Raw genomic sequence first — 14,304 nt, 5'->3', positions numbered from 1 at the left:
TTTCTGTTCCATGGTGTTAACACCGCGACCTTTGTACTGCTCTTGGTTACACCAATTTTATGCTTGTATTTATATTTTCAAAGTATGTAACTTTCTACAGTGTATTGCATTTATACGGTAATCCATGTAATCTCAACTTATATATTTTTTGTATATAGTCATTGTATCATCCGATAACCAGTGTAACCTCTACTGTCTAATTCTACTTCCCGCTGTGGTTCATGACCTCCCCTTCGTCTTGTAACTTCTTTTCCCACCTTTATCCTTTTCGGCCTCTGCCACCAATCACTTTCTCTTCCGTCTAAGGCCAGGAACACACATGCGTGAAATTGTGTGGCAGAAAACTGAATCAGAAATCAGCTTTCGGTCCAGTTTCTGTTTTACGCTTTTATGCCAGAACACACATACGTAAAAATTCTGGCCGAATAGGAAACACCACTGCCACCAACAGTTCTAATTTTATTAATTTTTTCCTCTCATATAGGCTATCTATCCCTTTGTACTGTACCTTCTATTTTTTCTCCGCTTCCTCTGCTATAATATAGAAAATTTAAATTAATAGACTTGTATTCCGAATTCAAATAAAGAACGTGTGATCTAAATACTAGGGCTATATATCGATTCTACTAGACCTTCCTGTTGTTTGAAATTTTGCACCTATATCCATCCATAAACGTTGTTTAAATACAGTGTCTTTATACATGACACTGATTTGGTCGTACGGATTCAATAAACTCTTCTATTTCATTTATTTTTCGTTTTTTCGAGACCGTCACAATTGTAGAGTTAACCCTCATTGCCGCCATTGTTAGAATAAAAACCACGTGTCTACTTTGACGTCACAGGAAAGACTTCTCTTTATTGGAGGAATTTTGGCGTAAAAATTTTTCGGCGTAAAAAGTAGAGACATGCTCTACTCTATTTTCAGTTCTGTTTCAGCCAAAATTTCAGAAAAATTTTTACGTTTTCTGTTTTATGCTAGATTTTAAGCCGAATTTTACGCATGTGTGTTCCTGGCCTAAGACCTTCTCACTTCATTTCATCCCCTTAGAGAAAATACCTTTGAGTAACACCTCCTGTATGCTTTCCACAATAATAATAATATCCTTTATGGTGCGGTCTTTTAATTAATTAATGGGACGAAGTGATCTAATTACAGTACTGTAAGTTAAAAAGATAAAAACATAGGAAATATTTCAGAATTTTTAGATCATTTTCACAGACGATTCGCATTGTTTAACGGATATTATTGGCACTTGGAGAAATTTCAGTTGAATCTTGTTGAGTTGAATTTTGTTCAGTTGCGTTGGAAAAATTCAGTTTGTATCTCAACCTACTATCTGAAACTAATCGCTTTGCCACCAGTGAAAACCATAATCTCAATTTTTTCATATATGACAAAAGTACTTATTATTTTATAAACTATTATCTTCAGTTATTACTTTTCCATTAAACTATATATAATAATTTCTAAAATATTCAGTTTAATTAGAATATTATAACTAATTCATTAAAATAATATTTTAATATCAACACTTACATAAAAAATTTAATCATTACACTTATATATAACACAAAACTAACTGTTAACATTGAAATTAATTTTTTTTTAATTTTTACATAACTTTGTAGGAGTGCTGTATATGATACACCTCACAAAACACATTAATTCTTCAAATTTATGTTATTCGCCGCAATAAATACAATGATTTATTTAATGATTTACACGTTCAAAGGAATGAAGTAGAAAATCATACAGTTTGTTAAACAGCATGATAAGTTATCTGTCTGCAAAAACAAACTTTTAAATAGTTTGTTTCATTGATTTCGTAACAGAAAATACAGTAAATCTTTCACAAATGTCAAATTGCTTACAAACTATTATGTTTATCACTGGTAGAGCAACTAAGAGGAAAAATAAGGTAGCTGTACTTGTTCCTACAATATAAATTAATTTTAGTTCGACTAACGAAAAACATACTTGTTTAAGAGTAATTTCAATAAATAAAATTTGTATGTATATCATTTGTAAAACGCCATGATTAATGGAGCCTGCTCTATTTTGTTCTCGACCTATTTAATCATCAAAATGGTTTAGGAATGTTAATTCGATTAAAACTTTATCGAATATTTCATCTTAAAAACATTAGCCAAACTTTATTATTTATTTTATTTGATGTTTTTTTCCTGTTACTTTTTCAGATCTTTTTACCCTGTGGACACTACCGGGCCTTTCTTAACGAGCTTGTTGTAAATTCGAATCACAATAAGACAACCAGTGCCGAGACAAAACTTGGCGTATTAAAATGTCTAAACTGTAAACAATTTCAGAGAGTTTTAGGCACGTAAAATACAATTCTTTATCGCCGAAAGTAGTACGCTGCCGCATTAACTGCTCAACTAGGACTCATCAAAAAGTTTAAAAATATTCCAGATATTTTGAGTGGATAATCTATTAATTCTTGCAATATAACAACTAAAATAACGTGTTTTGTTCATTATTTTCACAATAAAAGACTTGAAAGTCACGAAATTTTAACAAAATCTAGATAAAGTTAATATTGTTGTAGTTGTGAGTCCAATTAACAGTTTACTATGAATCAACTATATACGATGAAATTTGTTATAAATCTCTATAATGTAAAATATTAAGTTAAGTGTTTCATTACAGAAGTAACAATAAGTAATTAATATATAAAAAAGAATAAAATAAATTACACAATATTAGTTTTATCTCTAATTATTTAGTTATACTTGAGGAAATCATAAATGAAGCTTAAAGTATTAGGAAATAATAAGTGAAATATGGATTTGTAGAAAAGGGCTGGCAGAATAAAATTTAATAAAAAGTCAAATACATCACAAATGGATACGAGTCCAATTTTGCTTGCCAAATATATTATTTCTACAAAGAAATAATATATTTTTAATTGTGTTGGGATTGTTACCAGCGGACATTTTAAACTGTTTTCCATATTACCTTTCTTTAGAGGCTATGCCTCTAAAGAAAGGTTGTCTCTGCAATGGAAATAGTCGTTCTTGGTGATTGGACATGGCAAGCAAAATTGGACTCGTATCCATTTGTGGTGTATTTTACTTTTTATTAAATTGAAATATAGATATTGAAAACTAAATAGTAAACTTACTTTTGAAGTAGATCCCCAAGATACTCTGAGGTATGATATTGTGAGGCTTCATGTAAATCTTCTTCTTTCAAAATTTGTTTTCTTCCTTTGTTTATTATAGGAAAAAGCCAGCTGTAAAATAAACTAGTTACTTATTAATTAATTTTGTTTAACATAATTTTTTATACTGATAATTTTCAAGTAACTATCGTTGTAGTCAACTTACAACGCATTGAACGATTTCATCTATGTAAATCATTTATCGTTATCACTGTGATAGTTTATGCTGAACGAATTAACTAAAACATTTAAGTAAAACAGCATTAATTAGTGTATAATGTATCATTACTAACTACTTTAATTACAAATGTGCTTGACACACATTCTGACATGCAGTTGTTACTTTATATGTAGAACATGAAATATTTTTGCACAAATTGCATTTTTCTACTTTTACTGTTTTTTTTTCCTTATTCACTTATCTAAGTATAATATCTGATACGTCATAATATTTCCTGAAGAAAATACACGCATAAAAATTCAAAAATGAACACTTCAAGCATACATTTGACATCTGACACCAACATAGTTTTTACATTATAATTCGTTATTTTATTATTAAGTAACTTACGTGCAACAAATTGGATAGTAAATCAAAGTTTGAAACATTAAATTTAATTATTGGAACAAATTTCAGGAACAAATTTTAAATTTAAAATTTGTTCCAGAAATTTGTCATAAATCATATCATATTTGTCATAATTCCAGAAACAGTCATAAATCTGGAACAAATTTTAAATTTAAAATTTGTTCCAGATTTATGACTGTTTCTGGAATTATGACAAATTATGTTTCTGTAAATAGTCATAAATCTGGAACAAATTTTAAATTTAAAATTTGTTCCAGATTTATGACTATTTACAACGCATATGCGATATTGTCACAACTAAACACTTATGTCTGACTGAATGTGCTTTAAACAAAATAAATATACAACATTGCTGTTCTGATACTGAATTAATTAAATTAAATTAAATCAATATTCGAAGTGATAATGAAAGTGTATTATCAGAGTGGCATTCCTTTACAACTGAATTATTAAATCTGCATGTGTTTGACAGACCATCGAATACATAATTCTTGTGTTGAATCTCTACCTGACAAATAGTTTAACACAACAATTCGATTGTAGACAAAAAGCAAACATTGTACTATGAAATTTTGTTTTTCGATTCATATTATTTAAAAACTCAATACTATATCACGCTAAAATCTAATTACAATGTGAAAGTTGATACCAAAATGTGACAGAATATCAAGTATTTAACTTCCAAACATTAATTGCTAAAGCGAAAATAAACTATTTTATAATCACGTCAACAAATTACTACCATTAATAATTGTCAATGGTTTCAAAATCTTAAATTTCAATAATTGAGTCTAAATGCAATAGATTATAAATGGTTGGTCAATGGATCAAATATCTCTTAGATACATAGCAATTGGCGAATTCGTAATAAGAATTGTTTAAAGTTTTCGGAACGAAAAGTTGATTTAAAAAATAATAATAATAATCTTTATATTATATTATACAAATGCTGCATAATTGATATACTTGCTTTGTGGTCAGAATGAGTATATACTATTTAGTAAATATTGGAAATTATATTTAGGTACGTCCTGATACTGCTAATAACGTTACCGTATTCGATGCTTTCGGATCAGGTATCGTAACATTTTTCATAAACAGGTATGATCCAACGGAAACCGGATTATGCAGCCCCATCAAAAACCGAAACGTAATTTTATACTATTTTCGGTTAAGATAAACCTATATAAAAATATTAATGACAAAAATCTGTGTCAAATTTCATTTCGAGAATCAATGCTTAGAGTTCAGATTACTGTTTATAAATAAAAATTTAATTAGACATTATGTAGTACTTTTCTTTGTTAATCGACTTGCACTATCATAAAAATGTTTAAAATAAGAGACAATTTCTATATGCTTGTTTGCAGCGACATTTGCATTCTTTCAACACAAGAAAAAAATTTCAATGTAAAGACTGTTTTACTTCTTTACCAAAGCCGTGAAGATATCTTATTCATTTCTATCTCAGTTACTGTAGTACCCAGAGAATCTATTAGCAGTACAGCGGATTTGCAGCTCGTTCTGTGTATATAAATCGTGATATTAGTGTAAACTGAAGTACTGATTGACTCACTGATTTCGGACCAGACAGCTAAATTCAATTCCCTGAAGTATCAAACTATATTGATTGCTGCTCTGGGGCCCACTCAACATTCACTGAAAGTGTTGCATTTCTAGAAGAAATACAATACCTTTTCACCTCTTCACCTATAAAAAGTATTGTAACAACAGTAACAACTAATGAACAGTGTGTACAGCGACAGTCATCAAGATTTTCAGTTTCGGAACCTGATGCCGCTATTAGCAGGTGTAAATACTTTCAGAAGGCAACCAATACCGATGTCAGTATCGTTAGAGATTGAACATTGTAGAAACTCTTAAAATACATGCCATTAATACTAAGAGGATTTGCTCAGTTGTTTCCAATACGGACGATTCTTAATTAACTTTTTAATAATGTATGTATTATCATTTACTAGAAAGTCAATACTGTAAAGTAAGTATGATTTTAAATAGGTCTTCAAAGAATTTAATTAACTGAAAAAAAAAACCATTTTATAAATACGGTTGTGAAATTTTCTCTACAAAAATCGAATATAGAAAAACCTTCAGATTCCAAATAATAAAAATATTTTTGTTAAAAAATTCAAATACATTCATAGATTTTTTCATTGGCCCATAGAACAACGTTTCTCTTCTGGGTTAAGAGATTTGTTTTAAATATTACTTCATATTATTATCAATCAAAAATTATTCACTCGATATGGTAAACGTATGTGAAGATTTGCGATGTTTAAATATATTTGTTTGATAAATATTTTCATAATAGTAATCTCCCATATTAATCGTCACGTATTTTAAATGATATTTAAATTATGAAACGTACAGTTTCAACAACTAATCTCCTATTAGAAAAACTTTAATACAATACAGAAAGAGTCTATTCTTGCGTTAAATATAATAAATATTTTTCCCGCATCTATTGAGTGATTATTTGTATATTTAATAAATAGTTCAGTCAATTATGTACAAATACAAGTTTGTAAGTAGTTTTTTTTTCAAAATATAAAATATAGTGACGTGTAATTGTATGCTTACGTTATACCTTTACTTTTCTCTTGCCTCTCCATTATCTATTAATTTATCTCATCTACAGTTATGTACACTGAGTATGTAGTATTACTAATCAAATTTATACATCAATCAGATAGTACTGTATATAGTATATATTTCGAGGTATAAAGGTTTAGCGTGTTATGTTTGTTCGGAAACCTTGAAGTTTCGTCAAAATGTAAAAAACAGTTATTATAAAGTTAACAGTTATTATAACGTAAACATTCGTCACTAATATAATTCTAACTTAAATGCTTTTTCATGTACTTAAAATTCTACAAATATATGCAAAGGAAAAATTACTTGCAAATTGATAAATATATAAAAAATAATGATTTCTTACGGTAAAAAAAAAATTCTGAACGAATTGCTTAAATTTCTCGGAAAAAAGTATCAAGGTAAATCGAGATAAAGTTAAAATTATGTGTAGCATCACATAATTTTAAATTTATCATAAACTTTATCATATTTGTCATAAACGTTCTTTCACAATACCGTTAGGGGCCGTCCATAAATTACGTAAGGGCGATTTCGGCCATTCTAGACCACCACCCACCCCTGTGTAAGAAACCGTAATATTTTCTTTGATTCCCTCCCCTTCCCCTTCCCTATTATACGTAATATTTTGGCATGGTTTTATAGAAAGATTTTAACTAAAAAAATCTTTTTATAAACCCTAAAAACCTTAGGTCCAAAATATATAATTATTAATTAGTTAATTAATATGTACTATTATTTATAAAAGACTTTAGGTGAACAAATTTANATTATTATTATTATTATTATTATCATTAATCAACGTCAAAATATTTATTTTTAAATTAATTTTAATTTTCACAAAAAACGAAAAAAACTGCCAGATCGACTAGCTAGTACACCTGTAAACAGAAACGTCATACAAAATAAAACAAGAGGGAATAGAGAGAAACCACATTCCGTTGCCATGTTGATTACATCTTGGCTAAGGCAAAGAAAATAAACTATACGCTGCTAAAATGTGCTAGGTGCACCTGGGAACTAAATAATAAAGCTTATAAAACTCTATATAATGGGGCAATACAACCAATGCTACTTTACGCGGCCTCTGGCTGTGATCATGTAACTAGTAAAAATTCAGTAGCGAGTAAATTACTCTCTCTTCAAAGCCAGTTTGCCATCAGAATTTCAAAGTGCTGCGGAACTGTTTTTATTAATGCCTCTCTGATACTAGCGGAGCTCTTTCCTTTGCCACTATGTATTGTAGGAAACGTTCTAAACCAGGGGTAGCCAACTTTTGCATATTATGCGCCAATTTTTTGATAGACGAGTTCAAATGCGCAGTGGCAAACCGTGAGTGTTAGCAGCCCGGGACGGAGAAAAATTTCGGCCTTAATTAGGTACAGTATTTCAATTTATAAGACGAAAATTCAGATTTGCCACAAAACAAGCAATGAAAAATGCGGTTGTGGTGTAGCTACCCGTATAAAATAGTTCTATATGACATCAGTGGTGTACGCGAAAGCATCGTGTAACGTACAAGCAAAAAGAAAAAAAAAGGTGAACAGGTCGATTGCACCGACTTGTATAAGAAATAAACTTGCCAGGACACACTGTAAAAAAATAATTTTTTATGTAATATTCATAATTGCAATGAAGCCAAATCTGGCAATGTTGCTCGGAACCGACTGAAGCGCCATTTGTAATCGTCCAATGCGCCACGTTTTGGCCCCCCCTGTTCTAAACGACTACAACAGAACTACAAATGTCAAGACTCAACAACGGTCTCTACTCCTAACTACGGCTGTTCATACGCTACGACATTGCAATTACCCTACTATCTCTGATCATCATCCTGTAAACAAGGTTATTTGGTGTCATCCGCTTCCTTCATGGATAATCTTGCAGGCATCAATAGCTACACAGATGGGTCCAAAAGCTCCCTTCTTGTCGACTCAAGTATCTCTCTCTTCCTCCAAACTTACATATTTTGCCAAAAATATGTTAGAAGGTGCAGATACCTCCCATATATCTCCTCTCACGTAGCAGCCTTAAAAATTATATTGGTGACAACGCTATGCGAAAGTGGAATCAGTAAAAGTAGTTCAGCAGTAAAACTTGTAGAATAACACGACTTTATTTTCCTAGTGTTGAATGTAGCTTCTTATCACTACTTAGCGATTTAACGTTTGCTACTGCTCAACTACTTACTGAGCGTGGTAATTTTAGAAGCTACCTGGAGATGTTTAACCAGGCACAAACTGCTTCTCGCTTTTGCTTTACAGAAAACCTAGACACCGTCGACCACGTGATCCATCATTGTCCAATTTACAATCAACATACACTTATTCTGAAATTAGAAATCTTTACGCTTGGTTTCAAGTGGTCATGTCCACTCGATAAGCTCGTTCAGAAGCCACTGTTTGATGCTTTTTACAATTATGTTGAAAAAATATGGAAAAAAGACTATTTCTAATTTCTAGTTTTATATTTTAGTTTTCACTAAAAGCCGAATACTAATTTTATGTTTATTTTGTATCGTGTATTTTTGTTTATGTATTCTTAGTGTTAAACATCCATAGGAGTTGTGCACTTATTCTAATAAAAAACAAGAGAAAGAAACCACCACACGGACTTTCTTCCATGAAAAAAATGTGTAGAGCGTGAATCTGCTAGCGTTATTACTCTATCACGTCACACGAGACAACAGCGTTCTTAATAGGAACCGCCAAATTGAAGCCAAATTCAAAACGCCACCACTCGAGATCAAAAAATAAAAATATTATGTAAGACTATTACTTCCCTACCAGAGTAAGAAATCGTAAGAAATCATTTACCCCCACCCACCCCAAAATAGCTTACGTAATTTATGGACGGCCCGTTACAATCAACCATAAAGTAAATAATTTTGTTTTATATGTTTTTCGCACAGGGATGTCGTTTCCACTATGGAAGGTATGGAAGACTCCATAGCTCATATTTTTGCAAGTATGGAATTCCATACTTCAGTTTATTGAACAAAAATTATAATTTAATGCAAGGCAAGCCAAGGCACTTGCTCTTTGTATGAAAACAAATTTTTTCCTTAAATGTTCACCAATCGAACTCTTACATAATTTAAAGTATCAAAATTTTTCTAACTCTAAGCAATTCATTACTCGGTAAGTAGCTCTAGATGCGATTTTTTTTTTAATATTCAATTTAAATAAATTATTTTTTTACTTCAAATTATCAATTATCTATTAAGGTAGTTGATGCCAAATGTCATTTTCTTACGAAAGCTTTGAAACTCGAGGTATCAGTTATTAATATTAATATGCAAATGTGCTTTAAGTTTTGTTAATATTTTGCATGCAATTATCGAGATACTCAAGTTTGAATTTGCATATTTTAAAAAGGCATCTTCTGGGTAACTAATTCAAAAACGCCTGTTTTTGTTAATAAATTAAATTTTTTTTTACCGTTAGTTTTAAAACATCTATTATTTTACGTAGATTTTTGTGTGAACTTTTTTGTGTGATTATTTATTGGGTGTAAAAATAACACTTTTTGCTGATCTATTTTGCATATAACTTATTTTCGTATTTTTCCAGGTAAATAAATTTAATTAATTTATTTCATTAATTTTTATCTGGACTTCGAACTCAAATGAGAGTTATAAATAAACACTTGGCTTTATTTCCATCACTTTTTTGATACGTGACAACAGTACGTTTCGGGCATAAAGCCCCTCATCAGTCAACTAAAAGATACAATTTTTTTAAAATATTACATAAAATATCTAATAAAACAGAATTATAATAATGTATATTTCTTACCATATTCATTTTTAATCTGTTATACATACAAGGTCTTAATAGGCGTGCACAACTTATTTTACAATAAGTGTAGTAATTTCCTTAGAATTTGCTATAAATGATCTTTTACTTATTTGACAATATCCAGGTATCTTAGACATAATCACATATATATCATGAAAGAGAAATAGACAATTTTTTACATTATTGTTTTTTTTAACTGTATCTGCGTTACACATTGCATTGCAGTTTTGTACTGATGTGCATATTACAAAGATATTATTAATATTAACAACAGCATAACTTTTATAGATAATTACAATCGATATTAATATGTCGATTTTCATCCAGTTCTCATTTATTTTTACCCTTAAATTTTTGTTGTTACAATTTTTGGCTGTTAAAATTAAGACGCTTTTTTTAAATTTTCTATTATATTTCTATTCTTTGTATAGGATTTTAGCATTATTTTTATCTACATTACAGTTATTTATTAAACAATGGTCATGAAACATATTCGATTATATTTGAGATCCGCAATATGTTCTTTTACTCGTATACTCAGTTTGCGTTTAGTTTCTCCTATATAGTAGTTAGTTGTATTACAGGTACACGGTATCTTATACACTACGTATTTTTAAAAATTGTCTTTTAGTTGACTGATGAGGGGCTTTATGCCCGAAACGTGCTGTTGTCACTTATCAACTAAAAAGTGATGAAAATAAAGCCAAGTGTTTATTTATAACTCTCATTTGAGTTCGAAGTCCAATATATTTGCAAAACACTGTTTCAAAAACAACATAATTTTTATTTGTTAGTTTTATTTTATTATTTTAAATTCCATTTATTTCTAATTTAATGGCATCAAGTCGTCACAGTTTGTCACAGTTAGCTGACTAGTTGTCTATGTTTTGGAATAATAATTTTCATATATAGGAATACTCGTATTGTTTTTGTAATTATATTTTTCCTCTACCCGATATTTTATTTATGTACTGAAGTTGTGTAATGCACGGAATAATGCGTAAATGTTATACAGTAGAGCCTCGATTATCCGACTCAATTGGGGACTGGAATTGGTCGGATAATTGAAAAGTCGGATAACCGAAAAGTATGAAAAAAATCCATTACTAATGTAGTATATTATTATATCCCATATAATTAGTATATCGCTATTAACCTACTTCGCGTTGAATTTTCATCGATATTAAGCCTAACAAAAATTTTTAAAAATAATAATCGTCGCTATTGTATCGTTAAAAATTAGAAAATTAAGCATCGTTTAAATACTGGCTCCCTTTCATGGTCGAATGAGTGTTGCCAGCTAAAACACGTAAAAATAATATTAAAGTAGCCAAGACATAGCCAAATATTGTAGCGCCACATCACTAGCGGACATTTGAAATTTGCCGACTAGGACGGTCGGTTGATCGGGGGACGGATAATCGAGGTTCTACTGTATAAGTAAACTATACAAAAATGGAGTTACAAATAAATGAGACACAATAAATTCAACCTATAATATAGCCTATATGTCGAGAGAGAGAGAGAGCTCACAAAATCGTTTATAAACATACAACCTGATCGTTGTCTTTCCTTCCTTCTTCTGTATGTGATGTATATTTCTCTCTATGGTAATAAGCCTTTGTATTCTGTATTGCTCATAGCATAGGGCATCGGCTTTTAGGAGCTTGTATGTACTTTGTCTGAATACTCGGGATCTGTTGGCGAACTCCTTTTACTAAGGATGATGGCCTTAGGGAGACAATATGGAGACTACTTTCTACTATGAGATCTCCTGACGAACTCCTCGAATATGGCTGAACTTCGCATCTATATTCTGATTTACGACCAATTATCAGTCGAGGCTTTATCCACGTGAACGGATGGGAAGGGGATGAAATGAGGGGTAAACAGTTCCCATCAAAGTGAGATTTTTAGCAGATAGTGGAAAAACAGAGGATGTTCTTACTTCCGTGGAAGGAAGTGACTCTCTTAACTGTTTTCCCATGCTAGAAAAACGTTATTTTCCCATCAAAATGGAAAGAATATTTTTCTAAATTATTATTTTAGACCCGGGGGCTATTCAGATCTCACACTATTGAATATTTATCCCTACCTATATCATGCTTTACTATTACATTGATCAAATTATCTCTTTCCTGTTTTAAGTATTGTTTATATTTAACTATTTGTGCTTTATACATGTACAGTACTTTATATTTAATAGTCCTCTTCTTCCTTGATTTACCAGAAAATACAGTCTTTCTACCTCTGCTTTTTGCCAATGTGCCTTTTTAATTGCTAGTAACTTTCGTGTTATGACGTCTATTTTCCTTAGGTCACTATTTTTATAGTTAATTATACCAAATGAGTAAAGCAAGACCGGGATAGCATATGTATTTATACCTTTTATTAAAAATCTTGAATTAAGGTGTGCATTTAAAACTTTTTTAATCCTTCTAAAATATTCTTTTGCTATCTGTTCACTAATGATGCTATGCTCTAGTTTTCCTGATTATTGTACACCCAAGTATTTATATCTATCTCCAATTGCAAGTTGCTTGAAAATTTCTCCACTCAGTAGTATATGTCCTTCACCCACAGCACTACTCCTGTGTCCTGCAGTTATATGTAGTACTTTGCATTTATCAGTCCAAACCTCATCCTTATATCACTTGTAAAAATCTCAACACTATCCAGTAATACTTTTAGATTATTTCTACTCATCCATATATTAATCATCTCATCCATATATGAGATGATTAATCCAGATACTATCCTTCAATTCAATTAGAAACTCCAGACTAGGAGGCGTTAAAGAGAATTAAAAGGATTATTTTAATCTTGCGAGCACTTTCAATGTAAATATATACGTCATCCTCAGACAATTCAGAATCGAAAAGAGAATTCGAAGAGAACATTTAAATTTAAGCATTAATGATATTAGCTATTTTTGGAACATAACTATTAAAGTAAATAAGATTTAAATTTTAGAATTAAAAACATTTAAAATTGGCGCGCATGCATCCTAAAATAAATAAATCCCAATTGGAATGCTATTAATTAAGATCATTAAAATTGAAAACCTTTTTTGTAAACGCATAAAATTGGCACGTGTGCACCTTAACATGCATAACATAAGAGCCAATTTAGAATTGCTATTAAGAACAAGTAAATTTTAGACTTTAAATTAAAAACATTTTGTAAACACGTATGCGTAACATAAGAGCCATTCTAATTGGCTCTTATTAACACAACTGTTGGCATGACATCCAATCCAAGTATTTAATATACCTAACACTATCCTTCAATTTATAGCCTTTTTTTTCATACTTGTTTAGTATGAATGAAAGTGGATTTATAGCTAGGCAGAATAACAATGGAGAGAGAGAATCGCCCTGAAATATTCCGCATCTTATGTAAATTGGTTGAGTAGTGATTAAATCCTGAGAGCCACGAGCAGTCATGATCACTCTCCATGTAGGCATAGTCGTTTGGAGAAATCTTTTAACCATAGATGGACATTTATAAATATCAAGAATTTTAAGAAGCCATTCATGTGATACACTATCGTAGGCTTTTTGATAGTCTATCCACGCCATACTCAAATTTCTTTGAGACTGGTGTGCATCTTCCAATATTGCTTTATTGACCATTAGATGATCTTTACAACCCCTGGCTCTACAGCGACACCCTCTCTGTCCTCTGCTATTATGCTGTTCTCATGGCAGTGGCCATAAAGCACATCAGCCAATACAGTAGGCAGTAAGTAATTTATATATACTCAGTAGGCACACTATTGGTTTCCAGTTTTTCGGATTTTCCAAGTTTTCATTTTTGGGTATATGGTGATATTCAGCGGGTTCGCACAGGTTCGGCCGAACCCGTTGTTAACATTTTCAAAGTTTTCCGAACCCGTTGTTAAACACACGTAACATTTCCCAATGGTTTTGTTTCTTCTAAAAAATATATTAAAATATACGTATTATACTCTTTAACGCTACTAAACTAGAGCCTTATACCCCGTTCGCCTTGGTGCAACCTCCATCGACCATTTCAATCTCGACTGAAACCAGATTTAGTCGCGATCAACTGAAGAGAGTTCTTGAAACTAGGTCCAGTCATACGAGAGATCCCA

At 30.9% G+C, this 14,304-nt stretch overlaps 1 protein-coding gene across 3 annotated transcripts in view; it reads right to left on the bottom strand.

Annotated features, from left to right (window-relative positions):
• LOC111626373 (multidrug resistance-associated protein 4-like) overlaps window positions 1-14,304 on the bottom strand; it is a 169,210-nt gene that overhangs the window by 144,760 nt on the left and 10,146 nt on the right. For all 3 annotated transcript variants that reach the window (XM_023369722.1, XM_023369721.1, XM_023369718.1), the window contains one exon: window positions 3,147-3,257. In XM_023369722.1, coding sequence (XP_023225490.1) covers window positions 3,147-3,257 — 111 coding nt within the window. The remainder of the gene's footprint in view (window positions 1-3,146; window positions 3,258-14,304) is intronic.

This window comes from Centruroides sculpturatus, unplaced genomic scaffold (genome assembly GCF_000671375.1).
Source record: "Centruroides sculpturatus isolate CEXI.00-Female unplaced genomic scaffold, Cexi_2.0 scaffold400, whole genome shotgun sequence".
Classification (NCBI taxonomy): Eukaryota; Metazoa; Arthropoda; class Arachnida; order Scorpiones; family Buthidae; genus Centruroides; species Centruroides sculpturatus.
This window is presented reverse-complemented; position numbering and strand designations above follow the sequence as displayed.